The 26,818-nt window shown below is 37.0% G+C and overlaps 1 protein-coding gene across 6 annotated transcripts in view; it reads right to left on the reverse strand.

Moving 5' to 3' along the window:
• Positions 1-2,749: 2,749 nt before the first annotated feature.
• LOC138081999 (UDP-glucuronosyltransferase 2A1) overlaps positions 2,750-26,818 on the reverse strand; it is a 52,236-nt gene continuing 28,167 nt past the window's right edge. For 4 of the 6 annotated variants that reach the window (XM_068975196.1, XM_068975200.1, XM_068975202.1 and 1 more), the window contains 5 exons: positions 20,888-21,036; positions 18,018-18,149; positions 11,819-11,906; positions 11,155-11,374; positions 2,750-4,583 (listed from right to left, as the gene is read on the reverse strand). In XM_068975196.1, coding sequence (XP_068831297.1) covers positions 4,304-4,583; positions 11,155-11,374; positions 11,819-11,906; positions 18,018-18,149; positions 20,888-21,036 — 869 coding nt within the window. In that variant the 3' untranslated portion in view covers positions 2,750-4,303. The remainder of the gene's footprint in view (positions 4,584-11,154; positions 11,375-11,818; positions 11,907-18,017; positions 18,150-20,887; positions 21,037-26,818) is intronic. The other 2 variants (XM_068975198.1, XM_068975201.1) reach the window with 1 other exon arrangement.

Here is a 26,818-nt window from a genome sequence, read left to right on the forward strand (position 1 = left end):
ACAGAGGCTGAGCCAAGTGGAAATGAAGCCCTGTTGTGGATGTGTTGGTGGTGAAAGTAAAATCCTATGCTGTATAAATAATAAACTTCTTAAATTATTTTCATAGCCATGCTTTCTTAAAGTTATGACTCTTTTCTTTGTTCTTTGTCTGGAAAATTGCCATATCTTTCTGCGTTTTTCTGCTATGAACATGACTATTCCTATTTATTTATCGGCAATGGAGATTATAGTATGTGCCCATTAAAAGTCCCTATCAGACAGTAATTTTTCATAAAGAAAAATACAGTGTTTATCTTGTTAACTATTACATCCCCTAAAAGAGCACACTGATTCTCCAAAATATTTCCATATTTTCTCTAAAAATATTTGCTGAATAAATGAGTGAATGAAATAAATATCAGATTTCAAACTTATTTCTAGTAGTTGCTCATTAGCATATATGTGCTGTTTTTAGTTGCTCAGTCATGTTCAACTCTTTGCAACTCCATGGACTGTAACCCGCCAGGCTCCTCTGTCCATGGGGGTTCTCCAGGCAAGAAACTGGAGTGGGTTGCCATATCGTACTCCAGGGGATCTTCCCGACACAGGAATTGAACCAGGGTCTCCTGCATTACAGGTGGATTCTTTACCAGCTGAGTTATGGAGAAGCCCTGTATTAGCATGCATAAGTTTGAGTAAATATCAAGCAAACATGTAACTAAATATGCATAGTTATATATAAACATCCTCTTTTCACTTACTGTTTTAAATTAATATATTTCCATAAAGTTATATTAAATGCATATAACTTTCTTACTCATTCTAATAAAGTGAACATGTCTGTATGAGAGGGTTGTAAGTACTAGAGAAATGTACATAAGTCACCAAACAAAACAGCTGAAGAAAATATATTCAATGAATTTTAATATTCATATAATTTTTCAGAGCTGTTCATTTTATTGAGCTGTTATTACTTCTCATGGTTATTCAATTAATAACTCTTAAAATTTTAAGTAAATGATTGTATCTGTAAAATTGAATGCATTGGTCTCTTTCTTAATAATTCATCTTTACTTTGAAATTAATGTATTCTAACAAGTTCCTTGGTTTTATACCATATGTCAATTAGAATGTTTATTTCATAATTGTTCATCCTTTCATTCTTGAAGCATCATCCTCTCCTGGTTTTCTAAGAAAGAATCCCCAGTTTTGTTCCTAATAACTAGTAATTCTTCCTTATTCTCGCATCAAAGCGTCCTCTGAATCTGCTCATAATGGCGATCCTGGAATGCTTTAGTTATTCTTCATTTATCTCCCCAGACCTAACAGCCTCAATTTTATTTTCAAGTTTTGTATCTCAGGATGCTCACATCTGTGTATTGTATTAATTGAATTCTTCTGCTCTGTAGCTTCTAGCTGGATTTAGGCAATGGGGGAAAGATAGCAATTATATTTCATCACCATTCTCTTCCTGGTTTGAGACCACGTCTTCAGCAATTGCTTTATGCTTCCATTTCTACATCTTTGACCATCTGTTTCTTCCTCCATAGTTTCAATTCTCACTAAAGATAGCAGTAACATTCTAAGAGATTAGTGAAATTCTCAGGCAAAGGAAGAAACCTGTAGATAACTAGAGTCAGAAAGGGAGCTACCAGGTGAGCAGCACCTATGGAGCTGAAGTTAGTCCTATATGTAAGGGGTATCCAATCTCAGAAACCAAATAAATGGGTGCTTGCACTTAGATAGTGTTCATGGCCAGCTGGCCAGGAATGGCCAGCACAGCTCTCATGAGACCTAAACTATTTGCTACATTCTAATTGGCAAAAATAAATTGAGAATAGAGAAAACAAAGATCTGTTCACAAAACATGATTGTTAAAGTCAAAACATATCAGGATGACTCACCTTTTTAGAAAGATAACATTTAACAAATACATATTCAGTCTTCACAATAAATCTATAGAATTTATTTTCCTTTTCAGTATTGTACATTTTTGAGTGTGTGTGCACGTGTGCTCACTCATATCCAACTCTTCACGACCCCATGGACTGTAACCCACCAGGCTCCTCTGTCCATGGGATTTCCTACGCAAGAATGTTGGAGCGGGTTGCCTCTTCCTACTCCAGGGATCTTCTCGACGCAAGGATGGAACCCGACTCTCTTGTATCTCCTGCACTAGCAGGCAGATTTTTACCACTATACCACCTGGGAGGCCCCATATTCAGGAAGAAATACTTCAGTGATATAATTATTTTTAAATTGGAGGTAACTTTCAATATACCATATTAAAATAAATAAAAGTTTTAAAAAGTTCAGTAAGCCAGTGGATGCCATTTTTCTTTCACTTATATATCAAATATTGAAATTAAAACTTTAATTAAACATGTCATTAAGTTTATAATGGATAAAGAAAGTAAAATCTTTAATGCATTTGTTAAATTAATGCAAAGCTGAATCCAATATAACTATTCCTCTTTAGTGCTTTGGATTGATATATATTTACTACAGCATATAGTTGGTTGAGGGGCTTCCTTGGTGGCTCAGTGGTAAAGAATCTGGCTATGAGGCAGAAGACTTGGGTTCAATACTTGGGTCAAGAAGATGCCCTGGAGAAAGAAATCCCAACCCACTCCAGTATTCTTGCTTGGGAAATCCCATGGACAGAGGAACCTGGAAGGGTATGGTCCATCGGGTTGCAAAAGAGTCAGACATGACTTAGCAAGAACAGTCTTTGGGACTCTGTGGGAGAGGGAGAGGGTGGGATGATTTGGGAGAATGGCATTGAAACATGTATAATATCATATATATGAAATGAATCGCCAGTCCAGGTTTGATGCATAATACTGGATGCTTGGGGCTGGTGCACTGGGATGACCCAGAGGGATGGTACGGGGAGGGAGAGGGGTTCAGGACGGGGAACATGTGTATACCTGTGGCGGATTCATGTTGATGTATGGCAAAACCAATACAATATTGTAAAGTAATTAACCTCCAATTAAAATAAATAAATTTATATTTAAAACAACAGCAACAATCCTTGGTTGAATAGGTTTGTAAACATCTCATATCCTTGAACAACTAATTGATGCATTTAAATTTATTGAAAATAGAGATTGAAAACTAGTATAATAATTGTATCAATCGAGTATTTATTTTTTGACATAAAATGATACTTGATTATAGTGGCTATAGATTATGAGCATTAACAATTTTTAAATATAATGAATCAGATCTTAACTTCAAGATTATCCATTGTACTATAAATTACAATTTTCATAAAATTATTAAAATGTTTTCTATATTTCTTGCTATTTTTTCTAAAAATTATCTGTTCTTCCTTAACATACTGTTGACATTCTCTGCCCCTGAGAAAAAATAACCAATAATTCAATAGATCTCTTGCTTGAAGGCAGTGTTCAGTCTCTTGCACAAAACAGTACACAAGAATATTTTCTGACTAAAAGTCAGGAATATAAGTATGATTATCTATGTGTTTAATGAAAATCTGTGGATTTTCACTGTCCCTGGTGTGATATACCATCACAGTTATTATCAGATCATGCTCTGACCTCAGTAACACTTGGCAAGCAGAAAGTCTTTTATGACAAATAAAATCATTAGTCTTCTTGTAATAGACTAGTCTCCTATCATGGTTTTCTAATTTGTATGTTCTAGCTAATATTGTGAATTTTATTCTCTGTGTTCTCTGCATCTATCAGCTCTGACTTACATTTGTGTAAGTACATTATATTTTCCTCAGGATTCAATATATTGTCAATCAGCATATAACTTAAAGTTAAAAAGAAAGAAAAAATTGATATTATGAATGAAAGTGAAAGCATTAGTCACTCAGTCATGTCCAGCTCTATGCAACTCCATGGTCTGTATCTAGCCCACCAGGCTCCTCTGTCCAAGGAATTCTCCAGGCAAGAATACTGGAGTGGGTTGCCATTCCCTTCTCCAGGGGATCTTCCCAGTCCAGGGATCTTCCCAGTCCAGAAATCAAACCAGGTCTCCCACACTGAAGGAAGATTCTTTACCTTCTGAGCCACCACGGAAGCCTGATACTATGAATAGATAAACATAAAATTATTTGTGTACCTTTCTTACAAATGTTTGAGGAAGAGAGTAAAGCCAGCTGGGAAAAGATAAACAAAGAATGGAACATGACCATGGTTAATGCTATTGTTGAATTCTAGAATTTATATCTATGTTAAGGTAGAGAGGAATGGAATTTTGGAAATAGGATAAAGATACGTTTAAGGTCATTGTGGCTAGAATAAACAGAATTGCCCATGCAAGCCTTTGGCAAACTTAGAAAGATCTATTCTCTTTTTTTCTTCTTTCCTGTTTTACCAAATTTTCGACAAGAAAACAGACAACATTTTGTGACCAAGAATACAGCTGTTGCCACACAGGCTAGCAGGAAACCGATCACATCCAGAGAATGGTACTGGTACCAGGTGAGGTTGTGGGCGGCTGGCCTCAGGTGCTTGGCTCCTTTGTGGCGCATGACAAATTCAATCCAGAAGACTGCTCGGTCCAGGGGCTTTACAGGCTGATCATGGTGAATCATTTTTAACCTCATAGCATTCTCTTTATAACTGGTAGGCAAAAACATAGAAATTATAGAATTTTGATTTCATATAAGGTAAGTATAGTAATATTTCATAGCTTTTCTCCTAAAGCTTTATCTCCACAGTCATGACTCTAATTTAGACATTACAGTCTGTTAGGAGGACTCCTCCCTTCAGAGCTAAAAGAACTTTACACATACAATTTTCAATATTTTTTTTAAAATTAAATTGTTCCTGTACTTAACAGTATACATGTATACATAAGGTAGAAAGAATAATTAAAGGTCTTACCCTATAGATATCAATTAGGTCTAACTGGTCTACTGTATCATTTAAAGTTTGTGTTTCCTTGTTAATTTTCTGTTTAGTTGATCTATCCATAGGTGTGAGTGGGGTATTAAAGTCTAACACTATTGTGTTATTGTTAATTTCCCCTTTCATACTTGTTAGCAGTTGTCTTACATATTGCGATGCTCCTATGTTGGGTGCATATATATTTATAATTATTATATCTTCTTCTTGTATTGATCCCTTGATCATTATGTAGTGTCCTTCTTTGTCTCTTTTCACAGCCTTTGTTTTAAAGTCTATTTTATCTGATATGAGTATTGCTACTCCTGCTTTCTTTTGGTCTCTGTTTGTGAGGAATATCTTTTTCCAGCCCTTCACTTTCAGTCTGTATGTGTCCCCTGTTTTGAGGTGGGTCTCTTGCAAACAACTCATATAGGAGTCTTGTTTTTTTATCCATTCAGTCAGTCTTTGTCTTTTGATTGGGGCATTCAACCCATTTACATTTAATGTAATTATTGATAAGTATGATCCTGTTGCCATTTACTTTATTGTTTTGGGTTCGAGTTTATACACTCTTTTTGTGTTTCCTGTCTAAAGAATATCCTTTAGCATCTGTTGGGGAGCTGGTTTGGTGGGCATTTCACCCCAAAACAATGAATTTCACCTTTTTCTCAAGTGCACACAGAAACTTCTCCAGGATAGATCATATCCTGGGCCATAAATCTAGCCTTGGTAAATTCAAAAAAATTGAAATCATTCCAAGCATCTTTTCTGACCACAATGCAGTAAGATTAGATGTCAATTACGGGAGAAAAAATATTAAAAATTCCAACATATGGAGGCTGAACAACACGCTGCTGAATAACCAACAAATCACAGAAGAAATCAAAAAAGAAATCAAATTATGCATAGAAATGAGCGAAAATGAAAATACAACAACCCAAAATCTGTGGGACACTGTAAAAGCAGTGCTAAGGGGAAAGTTCATAGCAATACAGGCATACCTGAAGAAACAAGAAAAAAGTCACATAAATAACCTAACTCTACACTTAAAGCAACTAGAAAAGGAAGAAATGAAGAACCCCAGAGTTAGTAGAAGGAAAGAAATCTTAAAAAGTAGGGCAGAAATAAATGCAAAAGAAACAAAAGAGACCATAGCAAAAATCAACAAAGCCAAAAGCTGGTTCTTTGAAAGGGTAAATAAAATTGACAAATCATTAGTCAGACTCATCAAGAAACAAAGGGAGAAAAAACAAAAAATAAAATTAGAAACAAAAATGGAGAGATCACAACAGACGACACAGAAATACAAAGGATCATAAAAGACTACTATCAGCAATTATATGCCAATAAAATGGACAACGTGGAAGAAATGGTCAAATTCTTAGAAAAGTACAACTTTCCAAAACTGAACCAGGAAGAAATAGAAAATCTTAACAGACCCATCACAAGTATGGAAATTGAAACTGTAATCTGAAATCTTCCAGCAAACAAAAGCCCAGGTCTAGACGGCTTCACAGCTGAATTCTACCAAAAATTTAGAGAAGAGCTAACACCAATCCTACTCAAACTCTTCTAGAAAATTGCAGAGGAAGGTAAACTTCCAAACTCATTTTTGAGACCACCATCACCCTAATACCAAAACCTGACAAAGATGTCACAAAAAAGAAAACTACAGGCCAATATCACTGATGAACATAGATGCAAAAATCCTTAACAAAATTCTAGCAATCAGAATCCAACAACACATTTAAAAGATAATACACCATGACCAAGTGGGCTTTATCCCAGGGATGCAAGGATTCTTCAATATCCACAAATCAATCAATGTAATTCACCACATTAACAAATTGAAAAATAAAAGCCATATGATTATCTCAATAGATGCAGAGAAAGCCTTTGACAAAATTCAACATCCATTTATGATAAAAACTCTCCAGAAAGTAGGAATAGAAGGAACATACCTCAACATAATAAAAGCTATATATGACAAACCCACACCATTATCCTCAATGGTGAAAAATTGAAGGCATTTCCCCTAAAGTCAGGAACAAGACAACGGTGCCCACTCTTACCACTACCGTTCAACATAGTTCTGGAAGTTTTGGCCACAGGAATCAGAGCAGAAAAAGAAATAAAAGAAATCCAAATTGGAAAAGAAGAAGTAAAACTCTCACTGTTTGCAGATGACATGATCGTCTACATAGAAAACCCTAAAGACTCCACCAGAAAATTACTAGAGCTCATCAATGAATATAGTAAAGTTGCAGGATATAAAATCAACACACAGAAATCCCTTGCATTCTTATACACTAATAATGAGAAAACAGAAAGAGAAATTAAGGAAACAATTCCATTCACCATGGCAATGAAAAGAATAAAATACTTAGGAATATATCTACCTAAAGAAACTAAAGACCTATATATAGAAAGCTATAAAACACTGGTGAAAGAAATCAAAGAGGACACTAATAGATGGAGAAATATACCATGTTCATGGATTGGAAGAATCAATATAGTGAAAATGAGTGTACTACCCAAAGCAATCTATAGATTCAATGCAATCCCTATCAAGCTACCAGCGGTATTTTTCACAGAGCTAGAACAAATAATTTCATAATTTGTATGGAAATACAAAAGACCTCAAATAGCCAAAGCAATCTTGAGAAAGAAGAATGGAACTGGAAGAATCAATATGCTTGACTTTAGGCTCTACTACAAAGCCACAGTCATCAACACAGTATGGCACTGGCACAAAGAAAGAAATATAGATCAATGGAACAAAATAGAAAGCCCAGAGATAACTCCATGCACCTATGGACACCTTATCTTTGACAAAGGAGGCAAGAATATACAATGGAGAAAAGACAATCTCTTTAACAAGTGGTGCTGGGAAAACTGAGCAACCACTGGTAAAAGAATGAAACTAGAACACTTTCTAACACCACACACAAAAATAAACTCAAAATGGATTAAAGATCTAAATGTAAGACCAGAAACTATAAAACTCCTAGAGGAGAACATAGGCAAAACAGTCTCTGACATACGTCACAGCAGGATCCTCTATGACCCACCTCCCAGAATATTGGAAATAAAAGCAAAAATAAATAAATGGGACCTAATTAAGCTTAAAAGCTTCTGCACAACAAAGGAAACTATAAGCAAGGTGAAAAGACAGCCTTCGGAATGGGAGAAAATAATAGCAAATGAAGCAACTGACAAACAACTAATCTAAAAAATATACAAGCAACTCCTGCAGCTCAATTCCAGAAAAATAAATGACCCAATCAAAAAATGGGCCAAATAACTAAATAGACATTTCTCCAAAGAAGACATATAGATGGCTAACAAACACATGAAAAGATGCTCAACATCACTCATTATCAGAGAAATGCAAATCAAAACCATAATGCGGTACCATTTCATGCCAGTCAGAATGTCTGTGATCCAAAAGTCTACAAGCAATAAATGCTGGAGAGGGTGTGGAGAAAAAGGAACCCTCTTACACTGTTGGTGGGAATGCAAACTAGTACAGCCACTATGGAGAACAATGTGGAGAGTCCTTAAAAAACTGGAAATAGAACTGCCTTATGACCCAGCAATCCCACTGCTGGGCATGCATACCTAGGAAATCAGAATTGAAAGAGACACGTGTACCCCAATGTTCGTCGCAGCACTGTTTATGATAGCCAGGACATGGAAGCAACCTAGATGTCCATCAGCAGATGAAGGGATAAGAAGGCTGTGGTACATATACACAATGGAGTATTACTCAGCCATTAAAAAGAATACATTTGAATCAGTTCTAATGAGGTGGATGAAACTGGAGCTGACTATACAGAGTGAAGTAAGCCAGAAAGAAAAACACCAATACAGTATACTAATGCATATATATGGAATTTAGAAAGATGGCAATGATAACCCTGTATGCGAGACAGCAAAAGAGACACAGATGTATAGAACAGCCTTTTGGACTCTGTGGGAGAGGGCAAGGGTGGGATGATTTGGGAGAATGGCACTGAAACGTATAATATCATATAAGAAACAAATCGCCAGTCCAGGTTCAATGAAGGATACAGGATGCTTGGGGCTGGTGCACTGGGATGACCCAGAGGGATGGTATGGGGAGGGAGGTGGGAGGGAGATTCAGGATGGGGAACACGTGTATACCCGTGGCAGATTCATGTTGATGTATGGCAAAACCAATACAATATTGTAAAGTAATTAACCTCCAATTAAAATAAATAAATTTAAATTTTAAAATAAATAAGTAAATAAAAGTCTTACCCTGAAAATTCCTTTCCAAACACATTTCTCTCTCTTTTCCATGGAGGTAAAGACTGAATGTATGTTTTTTATTACCACTGCTTTTTAGTTTTACCCTGTTTGCATTTAGTTTGCATGCTTTTGAACTTTAAATAAGAAATATCATCTTATATGTATTTTTAAGAAGTTGCTTTTCTTGCTCAGTATTGTATGTGAAATTTTTCTGTATTGATGGTTTATTCATGGTTTATTTTTTACTACTGTGTAGTATTGCATTAGATATATACATCATGATTTACACAGCAACCCTATTCATAGTGAGTTATTTCAGTTTCTTTTTCTATTATACACCATGTTGCTATTATACACATGTTACACTTGTGGCATGTTCAAGCTCACAAAGCAAAGGCAAGAGTTTCTCTAGAAGTGGAATTTCACATTGTCATGACTTTGATGTCACTGTGTGTATTAATTGCTCAGTCGTGTCCGACTCTGCGACCCCATGGACTGTAGCCCACCAGATCCTCTGCCCATGGGATTCTCCAAGCCAAGAATACTGGAGTGAGTTGCCATTTCCTTCTCCAAGGCATTTTCCTGACCCAGGGATCGAACCCAGGTCTCCTGCATTGCAGGCAGATGCTTTACCATCTGAGTTACTACTGCTGCTACTACTGCTGCTAAGTTACTTCAGTCGTGTCTGACTCTGTGCGACCCCATAGATGGCAGCCCACCAGGCTCCCCCATCGCTAGGATTCTCCAGGCAAGAATACTGGAGTGGGCTGCCATTTCCTTCTCCAATGCATGAAAGTGAAAAATGAAAGTGAAGTCGCTCAGTCATGTTCAACTCTTAATGACCCCATGAACTTGCAGCCTACCAGGCTCCTCATCCATGGAATTTTCCAGGCAAGAGTACTGGAGTGGGGTGCCATTGCCTTCTTCCAAGATGGTTACATCAATTTATACTTTTAAGAAAAGTTCCTGAGGATTTCAGTTGTTCCATATTCTGGTCAAAAGTTTTGCCAGATTTCTTAATTTCTTTATTTTTTCCAATCTGGTAAATATAAAATGTTATCTCCTGGTTTTAGTTTGACTTTATCTATTTATGGATGAGATTTTAATGAACAAATGCATATAACCAATTCATATTTCCTTTTCTGCAAATTTCTTGTTCAAACTTTTCCTTACTTTTCTATTAGAATTTTATTTTTTCTGATTAGTTTTTAGGAGCAATTTTTAATAATCTATATAGTAATCTTCTGTTCTTTATCTGAGTATTAAAAATCTCCTTCCAGTTAAAGAAAAGGGTAAGTATAGGATGCATGTCACATGCTATATGAACGTAAAGCCACAGGTATGTTAAAAAAATTGTTAATTCTTGCTGTGACATGAACTTTGCTGGTCACATAGCATGTTAAGAGTTACAAGGAGGGGAGTGTAAGAAATACATTCTTTACAGAATATGGTAAAACACAAACATATAAAAAAGATAGAGTAAGTCAATTGTAAATGAACTGCCTCATTTTTCCAAGAATGGATTTTGGCCTTGTGTGACTTCTAGTTTCCATATTACTCCAGATCAAGATTGTAAATAACCCTATACTGAGAGAAAATACCCACTAGGAAGTCCATAAGCAGATTGTCCAAGAAAAGATTTGAGAATTTATGGAACTGCCATTTTTAAAAGCACTAATAGAATATTTGTAATCTTGGTTTTGTTTTACAATTTCAGCCAAAAGCTTTAGCAGTTTGGGAGAGGAAATAATAAAATGGTTCTCGTGTGATATGTTTCAGTTGTTATTTATGTTTGAAAATACACTAGTTCAAAATGAATGAAACCTTGGACATTTTTGAGTATCACAGGTAAAATAATTAAAGATAAGCCTTTAAAAGTGGTAGTACTGTGGGGCAACTAAACCTGCAGACCACAACTACTGAGTTTGTGAGAGGCAATGAAGACCCCGTACAGCCAAACACACACACACACACACACACACACACACACACACACACACACACATTAAAATAAAATAGTAGTACTTACGAAGGCTCGTTAATGACTGTTCTCAAGGCATTGAGCAAATCTGCACTTGTCATTGTGTTTATATTCACTTCCACAGCCGCTCCTTTGGCCTTCATGTGAGCAATGTTGTCAGGCTGATCAGCAAACATTGGGACTCCCACCATAGGCACCCCATGATAGATAGCTTCATAGATCCCATTGGTTCCACCATGAGTGATAAACGCTTTTGCTTTGGGATGACCTAGATTGGAGATTAGACGAGATGCGGGTGAGGATTTCATGATACATGAAACAGTAACAGAATTTCAGAAAGACATGGGGTAAAAACTCTTGGATAACTCAATGAAGAAGGCAATATTTTCTATGAAAGCTGAGAACATGGGTAATTTCTACCTCAAAAATACCATGATCCCTGAAAAAGGCAAAATTAATCCCCTTTACATTGTCTGGAAAGACTTATTGAAAAGGTAATAGCTGAACTGAGATTGAAATTTAAAGAATGATGAATGAAAAAAAAAAAAAAAGAATGATGAGAGTCTTAAATGAAGATCCCTTTTTGAGAATCAGAGGAAGTATCAATCTATAAAATTAATGACCAATTCTTGAATTATATTTGCTTCAAAAGTGCAAGTAAAATGTGGAAATTTAAATATTTAACTTGTTTATTGAATTTCCTTGGTCTTACCAAGAAGATCATTCTGTGGTATCCAATCATAGAGCCGAGTATTGGCTCCTAACGTGGCAGGTTTCTTTCCTTTGTATCTCCATAAAACCTGTGGAAGACAGTGCTTTAATTGTGAAGTAAAAACAAACAAACAAGCAAAATTAAGGCATTGTAAGGCTATAGAGCTATTTAGAAATCACATAGTCCATACCAGTTTTTTTATTTCTTTCTTTTGCTATTTGAAAGCCTGTGCTGAGGTGTTATATGAAGTAAACAGAAGTTTATAAAAGGTTCAAACAATGGACATGTTCATGTGTATCTTTTACAGCAGTTAACTTTAACTTAAAAATCATAAACAACAAATATGAAGAAAATTTTTCAAGAAAAAATCTATACCAAAATCTGAAATCAGCAAATACCACTTGATATTCTGAAAGGGTAAATTAAAATTATAATTTGTAAGTTTTTTTTTTTAATTTAAGAGAACTAGATCATGTTCTAAGAATTTTTTTATATTCAAGATATATCATATTTAAATCTATAACCATTATTTTGTTTTCAAATATTTTATTGCTGACATGAATGCATATTACTTTCTTGTGCATAAAAATATAATTGAATAGAGAGGGTCATGGGCATAATGCTCTTCCATATTTCTTTGTATTTTGATAGGAATCGTTAAATGAGAGAAAAGTGCAGCTTGATTTCCTCCCTGATGAGCTCTAGGGCGTGACAGTAGTATTGCGTAGCTTCAGATATTCTCTGCTTTCTTGGAATCAACTCTGTACCTCAGTTCTCAAATTGGGACAAGTGCAAAGATTCTTCACTTTCATCGTCTGCTTTAGTTATTTTTGATTATGATAAAGGTTGCATGGTAGTTGATCAAGAAAGATTTTATTCTAAGCAAAGTTGTAGCTGTCTGTGCCTGCGAGAGAAGCTGAAGATCCAGTGGAGAAGAGTCTGATGGTGGAAACCAGCAGCTCTTTTCTAAAGACAGGATGCATGCATGTGCACTAAGCCACTTCAGTCTTGTCCAGCTTTTTGTGACCTTGTGGACCATAGCCTGACAGGCTCCTCTGTCCATGGGATTCTCCAAGCAAGAATACTGGAGTGAGTTGCCACAACCTCCTCCAGGGGATCTCCTCGACCCAGGAAGTAAACTTGCATATCTTATGACTCCTGCATTGGCAGCTGGGTTCTTTACCACTAGCACCACCTGGGCTGCCCCCAGAGACAGGATATAGGTGATTTTTTTCAGGTAGCCTAAAAGGCTGACTCTTGTTTCCCAGGCTAAGGCTCCAAGGACATCCCAGGCAGGAAAGTGGGCATGGATGGGCATCACTAGTGCCATCAGAACTGAGACATTGACTTATTGAGTGACCTAACATCCCAGGTTGAAGGGGTGAAGGGTGCTCAAGTCCTTCTCCAAATTCCATGTTCTGAGCATCTGGCTCTTCCCTCAGTGGATGGCAGGTTGTACAAAAACCTGCCCATTCTTCTGTGCATAGCTGTAAGCTAAGTTGCTTCAATCATGTCTGACTCTGTGTGACTCTATGGACTGTAGCCTGACAAGCTCCTCTGTCCATGAGATTCCCCAGGCAAGAATATTGGAGTGTGTTGCTGTGTCCACCTCCAGGAGATCTTCCTGACCCAGGGATAGAACCTGTGTCTGTCTCTGCATTGGCACGTGGGTTCTTTACAACTAGCACCACCTGGCAAGAAGCATTTATGGGCAACTTCCCCACATATTTGGACTTCCATGGGGGCTCAGAGGGTAAAGCGTCTGCCTGCAATGAGGGAGACCCGGGTTTGGGAAGATCCCCTGGAGAAGGAAATGGCAACCCTTCCCAGTATTCTTGCCTGGAGAGTCCCATGGATGGAGGAGCCTGGTAGGCTACAGTCCACGGGGTTGCAAAGAGTAGGACACAACTGAGCGACTTCAATTTCCCCACATAGTTTTCCTCACATACTTTATAGTCCACATACTTTCTGTGATAGTTGAGAGGAACATATCAAAATAAAAGAGGTAGTTTGATAACACTGAGATAAAGTAAAACTAATTGCCAGGTAGGATGGCCTCATGACAAGTAAATTTACATAGTAATCATGTTTGTTTTACCCTCATGTTCTTCCTAAACTAGTCCTGTTTATTTTCTATTTCTTCACCTGCAGTCTCACTTCTAAAACCTCTTAATAGACTATTAGTACTTGCCCTTTTAAAAAAGGTAAAGGCAAATAGTTAAAGGCAATTAGTTTTACTTCATCTCAGTGTTTGAAAACTACCTGTTTTGTATTGATATGTTCCTTTTAGCTATCACAAGAAGTCTGCTTTTTGGATGATGACTTATTGTCTTCCTTCCACCCCTTCCATCCTTCTTTCCACCCCTTCTCTCTTTTTCTTTCCTCTTTTCTCTTTCTTTCCCTCTCTATCTTTCTTCCTCTTTCTCTCTCTTTCCTTTTCTCACTTTTTCTCTTGTTTGTTCCTAAGGAGAGATGAGATAGAGGATTTGTTTATATTCCAATATTTAATGAAGTATCTTGCTAGGATGTTAACCACTTGTTACATATTTTTTTTTCTTTTGGGAACTCTTTATTAAAAAGTTCAGATTAAATGCTAATTGGTGGCAACTTCATTATCCGAACAGTCTAAACTAAAAATATAGAGTTTTAACAGGGCTAATTAGTGCACTTACAATTATAGAGTTTTATGTACTTTAACATAAAAATATAAAGAGATGATGCTTTATGAATGAGAGTATATAAAGAGCAAATATCTAAAATAAACAAAATCAAAGTTGATTAAATGTCATAAAGCAGAAAATATACACTGAGAGCAACATTAGGATTTTTAAATGTCTTAAATGTAGAAAATTCAATTTAGAAAGACTAGGCTTCTATTTCTAAACCAGTCACACTCTGAGTCCTACTATAGCCTAGAAATATGAAGAATATTCTAGAATGTGATTCTCTCTACTCTATGTGTAACCTCTCTTTTTCTGGACCTTGAAGCTGACATATCTGAAAACTTTAGGGAAGAGACAGTGCAAGTGGTAAGACTTCAAAAAGTATAATATTATTAGAGGAGGTTGGGAAGGCGAATGAGGAGTTAGTGTTCAATGGGGACAGAGTTTCAGTTTAAGAAAGTGAAAAACTCAGGAGATGGATGATGGCAACAGTTGCATAACAATGTGAATCTACTTAGTGCCACTGAACTGTAGCTAAATATGGTTAAAATTGTATGTTTCAGTTCAGTTCAGTTCAGTCGCTCAGTCGTGTCCAACTCTTTGTGACCCCATGAATCACAGCACACCAGGCCTCCCTGTCCATCACCAACTCCCGGAGTTCACTCAAACTCATGTCCATCGAGTCGGTGATGCCATCCAGCCATCTCATTCTCTGTTGTCCCCTTCTCCTCCTGCCCCCAATCCCTCCCAGCATCAGGGGCTTTTCCAATGAAGACCTGTGCTTTATCCAGCCGAGCATTTCTCAAGACGTACACTGCATATAAGTTAAATAAGCAGGGTGACAATATACAGCCTTGATGTACTCCGTTCCATTTTTGGAACCAGTCTGATGTTCCACATACAGTTCTAACTGTTGCATGAGGCGGCCAAAGTATTGGAGTTTCAGCCTCAGTATCATTCCTTCCAAAGAAATCCAAGGACTGATCTCCTTTAGGATGGACTGGTTGGATCTCCTTGCAGTCCAAGGGACTCTCAAGAGTCTCACCACAATAAAAAGAAAAAAAAAAGACATTTAAAAAAGCAGATGTAAAGCGTTTAGCATGGTGCAAGGCATATAGGGTATTAAGAAGATGTGGCAAGAATACACAGAAAAACTATACAAAAAAGATCTTCATGACCCAGACAATCACAATGGTGTGATCACTCACCTAGAGCCAGACACCTGGAAATGTGAAGTCAAGTGGGCCTTAGGAAGCATCATTATGAACAAAGCTTGTGGAGGTGATGGAATTCCAGTTGATATATTTCAAATCCTAAAAGATGATGCTGTGAAAGTGCTGCACTCAATAGGCCAGCAAATTTGGAAAACTCAGCAGTGGCCACAGGACTGGAAAAGGTCAGTTTTCATTCCAATGCCAAAGAATGCTCAAACCTCAAAATTGCACTCATCTCATATGCTAGTAAAGTAATGCTCAAAATTCTCCAAGCCAGGCTTCAACAGTACATGAATCACAAACTTCCAGGTTTTCACACTGGGTTTAGAACAGGCAGAGGAACCAGAGATTAAATTGCCAACATCCATTGGATCATCACAAAAGCAAGAGTGTTCCAGAAACACATTTACTTCTGCTTTATTGACTATACCAAAGCCTTTGACTGTGTGGATCACCACAAATATGGAAAATTCTTCAAGAGATGGGAATACCAGACCACCTGACCTGCCTCTTGAGAAACCGTTATGAAGGTCAGGAAGCAACAGTTAGAACTGGACATGGAACAACAGACTGGTTCCAAACAGGGAAAGGAATACGTCAAGGCTGTATTGTCACCCTGCTTATTTAACTTATATGCAGAGTACATCATGAGAAATGCCGGGCTGGATAAAGCACAGGCTGGAATCAAGATTGCTGGGAGAAACAGCAATAACCTCAGATATGCAGATGACACCACCCTTATGGCAGAAACTGAAGAAGAACTAAAGAGCCTCTTGATGAAAGTGAAAGAGGAGAGTGAAAAAGTTGGCTTAAAATGCAACATTCAGAAAACTAAGATCATGACATCTGGTCCAGTCACTTCATGGCAAATAGATGGAAAAACAGTGAAATCAGTGACAGACTTTTATTTCTTTGGGCTCCAAAATCCCTGAAGATGGTAACTGTAGCCATGAAATTAAAAGACACTTGCTCCTTGGAAGAAAAGCTATGAACAACCTAGACAGCATATTAAAAAGCAGAGACATTACTTTGCCAACACATGTCCATCTAGTCAGAGCTATGGTTTTTCCAGTAGTCATGTATGGATGTGAGGGTTGGACCATAAAGATAACTGAGTGCTGAAGAACTGATGTTTTTGAACTGTGGTGATGGAGAAGACTCTTGAGAATCCCTTGGACTTGAAGGAGATCCAACCAGTCCATCTTAAAGGAAATCAGTCCTGAATATTCATTTGGAAGGACTGAGATGCTGAAGCTGAAACTCCAATACTTAGACCACCTGATGAGAAGAGCTGACTCACTGGAAAAGACCCTGATGCTGGGAAAGATTAAAGCCAGGAGGAGAATGGGATGACAGAGGATGAGATGGTTGGATGGCATCACTAACTCGATGGACATGAGTCTGAGTGAACTCCAGGAGTTGATGATGCACAGGGAGGCATGGCGTACTGCAGACCATGGGGTCACAAGGAGTTGAACATGACTGAGCAACTGAACTGAACTGAAGGCAATAGGGTACATGTAACAACTTACTGAGGTATAGCTGTCTAAATAAATGAGTGCATATCTAGTCAGTTTCAATTGTCTGGGCCACTCTCCCATTAGTATATATGTTGATCTAGTCTCTTTATTTGGCTGTATGCTCCTTGAAGATGGAATTGCACTTCCTGGGTTTTTTTTCCCCATTACTAAGGTGACTTTGTTCTCAGATCTTTCAAGGAATTGTTCCTGTCCTCTTTGAAAGACCATGGTTGGGATGATGTATTCATTTTTCTGGATTGAACAGTATGGCCAGCAGAATAACAGAGAGATGAAAGCTGTGCTCCCTGGAGTCCAACAGACATAATACTACCGTATACTCATTGTGTGGTCCTCAGCAGATTATTTCACCCTATAAGCCTCAGTTTCCTAGGATGTCTATGTGACCAGCAGAAACCACTACCTCATAATGGGCAATCTAAGAATTAAATAAGACCATGTGTATAAAGATGTAGCAGAGTATCTGGCATTTAATAAGTGCCGATAAATGTTAACTGATATGGAAAAATTACTAGAATCTTAACATTTCGTCTCTATTTCATTGAAAATAAACGACTTCATGAAAAGATGTATTTTCATGGTAATGCGAAGGTTCTGTAAGAAAGTGGTAAAGTATGTCCCTAATACCTTTGAATCTTTTGAGACATTTTTACTGAAAGGTGGTGCCAGTTTTGTTCAATGAAGGATGAGTTACAACTTTTATCTAGAAAGAGGACTGATAGCCACCCACACTCTCTACAATTGCAAAATGACTCTGCTCACCAGGATTGGAGTTTATACTAACCTTTTGTGGAATCTGGGCAAGTGCTGAGGCAATGCGATTGGCTTTTTCTTCTGTGAGATTTTTGACCATTGACCCCAGAGAAAATACCACAATACCATCTTCACCTGAACTTTGGACAAATTCTTCCATTTCCTGCAGGGATAAGATTATATTTTATTGCATTATTAATTCAATGGACATGAGTTTGGGCAAACTCTGGGAGATAGTGAAGGACAGAGAGGTGCAGTCGATGGGTTGCAGATTTGACTGAACAACTGAACACATCAACAAAATTATATTTATTACATAAGTGCCAATCACAGGGGGAAAAAGGCTCTCTTACACTTCTAAATTGGAAGACTCAAGAGATGTGTGAGGGACATTGTTAGACTGATTCTGTCTTCTGCCATATAGAACCATCTAGTCTTGTTAGGAGGAAATGTATTTCTGAAATAAGGGCCTAAATATACAGTGGGTGATTACACAATAAAAACATGAAACCAAACCATTATATAAAATGAATAGGTGATAAAAGGCAGATGTTCTCATGGTACATGGAGCTATTACACCCAAAGTTTAATTTCATGAGCCAACAGACCTGTCTGAAAACTTGTAAAAATATTCTTTGGAAGAAAGCCCAAAGAAGGATTCTGAATTAGGCTTTTAAAATTTGTAGCATCCCAGTTTACAGTCAATACCTTTTGAATAACTTTATCTAGCTTCCTGTTAGGCATTTAGGATATTTTCCTCATGTTTATTATTTCCCTGTTTAATAGGGCTAAAAGGATTTTAAACAACTGCTATATATAGTGATATATTTGAAAAAAAGATAATTCAGTGAAATTCCTGTTACAATCATCATAACACTTATGAGACAGTGCTTCTGTCTCACAAGGGTGTGACACTACATGCCCAAAATGTGAGTCTTAGAACAGAAGTAAATACATGTCTCTGCAAATAAAATTCTCTTGATCACTTGCATGCTAAGTTGCTCCAGTCGTGTCCAACTCTTTGTGACTTCATGGACTGGAGCCCACCATGGTGTCATTTCATCCTCCAGGGAAACTTCCTGACCTGGGCATTAAACTCACATCTCTTGCCTGGTCTCCTGCATTGGCAGGTGGGTTCTTCACCTCTAGCGTCACCTGGGAAGTTGTACAAATTGGGGACAGCACAGTCTGGGATTGAGGTCTTCCTCACTCTCTATGTGAATGTCACCTTCTAGAGATGTGCCATCTCTTTGTAACTATTCGTGGTTATCCTGCAGTCACTGGTGTTTCTCAGTTAAAGCCTAGTAAAATTACCAAGGGAAGGACAATGCCATAAACAAAGGCAGATCACTCTTTTTAGCTAGGTTAAAATTAAGAGAATATCTGATGTCCTAGGAATTGGTGGTTTATCTCTATGATTCATCTCCCTACATAGACAATGATTGAATAAAAAACATCACACACACACACACACACACAAAGGCATAAACACACATACCTGTGCATAAGAATTATACTCTTATCCATTTGATTTGGTTTCTTAGTTTCTTTAATTTCATTGCTTTTCTATTTTGTGTATCCAGTGATTGGTATAATTCTTTCATGAGAAAGATAAGCCATGATTGGTATTCATATTACTGAAATATCTATATTAATAACTGGGTTTTGGAATGGAATACATTTCCCCTCTCATGAAATATGTCTGAGCCGTTTTTCTGAAATTGCCTGCATGTGAAAAGTGGGAGTGGAATGATAAATGTAATGATGTGGCAAGTGAGCCATGGAATATGTCACGCATCTTTCTGTACCTTTATTTATTTCAGATATTGGTTTCTTATCTCCAGTTAATAACACTCAATGGAGCTTGTCTTTAACTATAACCTATTGGCATGAAACACATTCACAATCTGGAAGTGAAATTTTAAACTTCAATATCCATCTTTCCCTAAAGAGAAATCAAGAACTCTTATGGGAACATCATTTAACCTGCCCTCTTGTACAAAGAGTATGCTCGTTTATCTAAAACACAAGCAAATAAATATCTGTCTCTTCACTGCCTGTTGATGAATATAGTCAAGTACAATATTCTTACTTTGTGTACCTACTATTCTCTTTTTATTGCTTTCTTCTGATATTTCTGGCAGTCCTCATTTATTCTTTCTAACATTGGAATATTGGTGCATGATTTTCTTTTTTACTCCAGAAAAAATTCCTGGTATCATGGTCATAAAGAGCCAATTCAGCATTTCGGTTTCTCAGTTATATGATTTCTAATTTACATTAATGACTCCCAAATTTATTTCCAGTGTTCTCAGCTGAGACTGAAATCTTGTATTAACCAGATGATTTTTAGAAATCTTCACCTGAAAATTCCTTTAACTTCTTAAAGTGAATTTGAAATTGAACGTATCGTTGTCATCTCAAAAAAGTTTTTTCAAGCAATTCTTTCCTGGCTCAGTAAAATCTACTGCTCTCCAAGAAGCCCTGTCTGGTTCCATGTCTTCCATCTACACTTAGCTTTTATGAAAGCATCTTTATCACTCAAATGATCATTGTAAATGTCCCTATTTATAACTGCATCATGCTTCTTAGGAAGACAGCAGCAGTCTCCTTAGTGATAGCCAAGGTTCTAGCTTCCTGTTTTTCAACCCAGTGTCTACACTATGGACACACTGTTTTTAACATGCCGCTTGGAAGATTTCATCCTTCTAATTAAGTATTCAAGTAAAAAAAGGTAAAATTATTCTTAAGAAACTTCTCCTATGATTTTGAAAATAGACTTGAAGTAGAAAACTGAAGTAATTCAGCAGCAAGCATCTCTGTCATTGATACTGCAAGCTTTAAAGGAAAATCAGGATATTATATAAAGTATGAAAAAGCTTTCCACTGTAATAGACCTACCTTAGGTAATGGTTTGGCCGGTTTACAATGCAATCCTCCTACAAACTCAAAATTTGGTAAGTATGGACGAGGAAATTCAAAATCCCAGTATGTCCTGATGAGCCAAATCTCTGCTTTCCCCATGGTCTCACATAGAGTAGTGGGTCTTCCTGGAGAAAATGAAAGAAGTAGGCTTGAGCTTATTAGCATACACATTTGCTGGGAAAAAATTGCACCGCTAATTTTCTGATGTGCTATGAAGGAACTTTTGATTGCTTATCACATTTAGATGTTAAAAGGAAGTGAAATTTAAAATATTAATGAAAGATGGAGGAAGAGAAGGAAGAAAGAAAGGAAAGAAGATAGAAAGGTAGAGAGGAAGGTATGGGAAGTGAGATGGAGGGAGAAAGAATGTTTGGGTAGTAAAAGAACAGTAGTATGTAAAATAAAATAAACTCAATAAAATCAAATAAAAATACAATTCTTTGACAAAAATAAGTTCTTTTAGGGAATGAATTCAATCAAAAATTTTAACCACAACTCCAAAATTTTAACAGCAACTACTGATGGATTTCATACTCATGGTTTCTCTCCAATTAAATGGCAGATGGCAGATTAGCTGCATCCTATTAACACAAAGGACCTCTCTGATGACTCAACAGTAAAGAATCCACCAACAATACTAGAGCTGTGGGTTCAATCCCTGGGTCTGGAAGATACCCTAGAGAAGGAAATGACAACCCATTGCAGTATTCTTGCTTGGGAAATCCCATGGACAGGGAAGTCTGAGAGGCTACAGTCCATGGGGTCACAAGAGTCAGACATGACTTAGCAACTAAACCACCATAAACACCAAATCAGCTCTCAGGGGTTTTCTAATTTCCAATCGGGACTATCCTTCTACCTTTCTGCTTGTTACAGTTTTGGATTCATGCTCATTGTTGAAGAATCCCACCAGTATCAATTTACCTTGTCTTGCTGAGTCACATCTCATTGATTTGCTATTATTTTCTCCATAGGAAATCCCTGAGTAACTTAAACCTAACACGACCCCCTTTGGAATGCAGATTACACGTGCATGTATTACTAGTATCACACATTTGAGTGTCACCTTGAAATGATGTTTTATGAAAAGGACAGATTCTAAATATTCATTTTAGGAGATTTGTAAAGAACAAGTATTTGCAAATTACTAAGTCAATCATTTGTATACACACAAAAAAATGTGTTGCATCTAAGTAAAGAAAAATTCAGACGAGAATGTTCCTTTCTTAAAGATTCTACTCAGAAATGGTGCTTTTATGTAGTCCAGGTTGAATAGCCTTCTTAAAGAATTGTTACTGTTTTGTAGTGTTTGGATATATGTCAGAAGTTTTATGTGCACGTGTGTGTTCACTTGCTCAGTTGAAGTTATATAGGCAATGATTTAACTTGATAATAAAAAAGCCATTTCCAAGGACAGTTAGCTTGAAATTGCCAAAGACTGGATGAGAACAAAGCACCACAGTTTCCCCACAAACATGCTTATGTTTTTTAGATGTGTTGCTCCATGTGTGTGACATCCTGTCTTGATTACTAAGTCCTTACGAGAAATTATTGTGCAAAACATTTTTGAAAGACATAGCTAAAAGTATTTTAGTATACTAAAGTACTTAATATACTAAAATTCTTAATTTGAAGCAGTTATGCACAGTATGAAATACATATCAACATGAGAACAAAATTGTGCTAAAGTATGAAAAAGTTGTAAATTTCTTAAGACATTCTAAATGTTATGAAGACCTGTAAAACAAAAATATGGAATTGAAATTTACCACCAATCTTTTTTTCTGTTATTATTTTGTTACACAAAATGAATTATAAACACAATAGAAAATTTACAAATAATTGATCAATGACCACTAAATTTGAATTACCATAGAAATACTGTTGCTGTTTGAATCTATTATTTTAATCCTTCATGATGAGTCTACTGAGATACCTTTTAGCTTCAAAGAATTCTTAAAGGGAGCCTAAATGTATGACAAAATGCCATATTGCAGATGAGACAGATCTTTCAGTGGTAACTCATGCAAGCTGTAGCTGTTAATCCAGAGACAACCTTATTAGGCTTCCTAATATTTATTTATTTCTTTTAAAGACATGCAAGAAAACGAACATGTATGATTTCTGTATCACAGTCTATGAATTAATACTTTATTTTTTTAGAGCAATTTTAGATGATAACAAAATTGAGGGAAAAGTGGAGATATTTCCCACGTATGCTTGTCTTCACACTTGCATAGGCTATCCAATTATCAACATCTCCAACAGGATGGTTCATTTGTTTCAGTTGATGAACTCACACTGAAACATTATTATCACCCAAAGTCCATGGTTTATGTAATAATTAACACCAAGTATAAATTGGGTGGTCTTAGACAAATAATAAAGACATGTATCAGTCATTATGATATCATACAAAGTATTTTTACTGTTCCCAAATTATTTTGTGCTCTGTGCATTAATCCCCCACTTTCATCCTACACCCTGGCAACCATTGATCTTTTTGTTGTCTCCATAGTTTTGCCTTTACAGAATGAAGAGTTTGAATCATTCAGCACATAGACTTTTCAGTCTGGAATTTTACCTTCATAATACGCACTAAAGGTGCTCTCATAGTTTAATGTTTTTCTGGGACTTGATAACTCATTTTTTAGAGCTAAATAATATTCCTTCTTTAGATCTGCCACAGTTTATTCATTCACTACTTGGTTTCATCCAAGTTTGGGCAGTTATGAATAAAGTTTCTATAAATATCTATAAACATGCACATTTTGTGTAAACATAAGTTCTCAATTCCTTTGAGTAAATACCAAGAAGTGTGATACCAAGAATTTGTTTACTTTTATAAGAAAGCACCAAGTGTTTCCCAAGTGACTGCACTGTTTTAGATCCTATTAGCAATAAGAAGAGCTCCTGGTCCACAACTTGTAAGGTTTCTGAAGTTGTCAGTGATCTGCATTTTGGACATTCTAATAGATGTGCAGTGGTTATCTCATTATTTTTATAATCTGCATCTCTTTCCAAAAAGACTGCATGGAGCATTTTTTATATACTTATTTGTCAAATATCTATCTTTGTGTACAGTTTGTTATTATCTTTGTCCCACTGTTTAATCAGGTTTCATGATTTCTTCTTGGGGTGTAATAAATGTTTTTTAAAAACATTTTAGTTCTTTATCAGACATATCTTTTGCAAACATTGTCTCCTATGCAGTGTCTTGTATTTCTTTCTCTTGACATTGTCTTCCACCGAGCAGAAGTTTCTAACATTTTTTGAGGATTTTGCATCTATGTTAACACCAAAATTTGTATAAACTTTTTTATACAAATATAACAAGATTTCTTCCCTCATAATGTCTTTGTCTAGTTTTTACATTTTGATCATGCTGCTGCTACTGCTGCTGCTGCTGCTGCTAAGTCACTTCAGTCATGTCCAACTCTGTGTGACACCATAGACGGCAGCCCACCAGGCTCCCCCATCCCTGGGATTCTCTAGGCAAGAATACTGGAGTGGGTTGCCAGCTCCTTCTCCAATGCATGAAAGTGAAAGGGAAGTCGCTCAGTCGTGTCCGACTCTTAGCGACCCCATGGACCCCAGCCTACCAGGCTCCTCTATCCATGGGATTTTCCAGACAAGAGTACTGGAGTGGGGTGCCATTGCCTTCTCCGTTTGATCATGCTATCCTCATAGAATGTGATAGCAATTATTCCCTCAGCTTCTGTCCTCTAGAAATGACTATAAAGTATGTCAGTATAATTTTATTTTTGAATTCATTTCTGCTACAATGTTTTTATCTCTTCTTTTTTGGTTTTTCTCAGGATTTGCATCTCTCTGCTTATAAAGAACATCTTTTCTTACATACTGTCTACTTTATCCATTAGATCCCTTAGCATATTAATCAACATTGATTTCAAACCTTGTTTTGATAATTGCAGCATTCTTGTCATCTCTGGTTCTGATGATTGCTCTGTCTACTCAAAGTATGTTTTTGACTGTTGATGTTCCTGGTAATTTTCACTTGATAGCAAGACATGATATACTGGATGAAAGAGACTACTGTAAACAGGTGTTTGAAAGGCGGTGGTGAGTTGCGGAGAGAAGCATACTATGGTTCTAAGATTAGTCTAGTATTTTATTGACTTTAAGCCTCTGTATTCTTCAAAACTATCTCTCAGTTTTTTCCCCCACTTTATATGGGGCAGGATGGTCTGGAGTTGGGTATATCCTTTTTTTTATCCAGTAGTCTAGAGGGCCTTGGAGTCAGGTATTCTTCTTGCCTCAGGTCAGTTAGGCTCTGATAATCCCTAGCACATTGTGCACCAGTTAAATAGTTTACCCTGAGGACATCCTTGTTAGGATGAACAGAGGGCTCTGATTTCTTTCAAAATGATTCCTTTCCTCTTCCTCTAACTGGAAATAAAGGCTATTTCTTTGATTTTAATTATGAAAAATTGATTGAGCTCCTGGAAAGAAATCTCACAATATTGTGGGGACTCCCCTATGATCAGGTCATTAAGATCTTTTTTGTATAGTTCTTCTGTGATCCTGATAACCATCATGGTGTGATCATTCACCTACAGCCAAACATCCCGGAGTGTGAAGACAAGTGGGCCTTAGGGAGCATCACTACGAACAGAGCTAGTAGAGGTGATGGAATTTCAGTTGAACTATTTCTAATCCTAAAAGATGATGCTGTGAAACTGCTGCACTCAAATAGGCCAGCAAATATGGAAAACTCAGCAGTGGCCCCAGGACTGGAAAAGGTCAGTTTTCATTCCAATCCCAAAGAAAGGCAATGCCAGGAATGTTCAAACTACTGCACAACTGCGCTCATCTCACACACTAGCAAATTCTCCAACTCACGCTTCAAGAGTATATGAACCTAGAACTTCCAGATGTTCAAGCTGGATTTAGAAAAGACAGAGGAACCAGAGATAAAATTGCCAACATCTGTTAGATCATTGAAAAAGCAAGAAAATTCCAAAAGTCTGCTTCTGCTTTGTTGACTACACTAAAGTCTTTGACTATGTGGACCACAACAAACTGGAAAATTCTTTAAGAGTTGGGAATACCTGACCACCTCCTGAGAAATCTGCATGCAGGTCAAGAAGCAACGGTTAGAACTGGACGTGGAACAATAGACTGGTTCCAAATTGGGAAAGGAGTATGTCAAGTCTGTATATTGTCACACTATTTAATTTCTATGCAGAGTACATCATGCAAAATGCCTGGCTGGATGAAGCACAAGCTGGAATCAAGATTGCCAGGAGAAATATCAATAACCTCAGATACGCAGATGACTCCACCCTTATGGCAGAAAGTGAAGAGGAATTAAAAGACTCTCTTGATGAAAGTGAAAGAGGAGAGTGAAAAACTTGACTTAAAACTCAACATTCAAAAAACGAAAATCATGGCATCAGGTTCCATCATTTCATGGCAAATTGATAGGGAAACCATGGAAACAGTAACAGACTATTTTCTTGGGTTCAAAAGTCACTGCAGATGGTGACTGAAGCCTTGAAATTTAGAAAAATTTGGTGTTAGAGAAGACTCCTGAGAGTCTCATGGAGAGCAAGGAGATCAAACCAGGACTGATTCTGAGGCTGAAGCTTCAATACTTTGGCCAATGTGAAGAACTGACCCATTGGAAAAGATCCTGAAGCTGGGAAAGACTGAAGATAGGAGGAGAAGGGGATGACAGAAAATAAGATGCTGGGATGGCATTGCCAACTAGATGGACATGGGTTTGAGCAGGCTCTGGGAGTTGGTTATGGACAGGGAAACCTGGCATACTGCAGTCCATGGGGTCACAGAATCAGACACAACTGGGCAACTGAACTGAACTGTATATGTATATGCATATGTATAACTCAATCACTATGTTATATAGCAGAAATTATTGCATTT

This window comes from Capricornis sumatraensis, chromosome 7, assembly GCF_032405125.1.
Source record: "Capricornis sumatraensis isolate serow.1 chromosome 7, serow.2, whole genome shotgun sequence".
In the NCBI taxonomy this organism is placed as follows: Eukaryota; Metazoa; Chordata; class Mammalia; order Artiodactyla; family Bovidae; genus Capricornis; species Capricornis sumatraensis.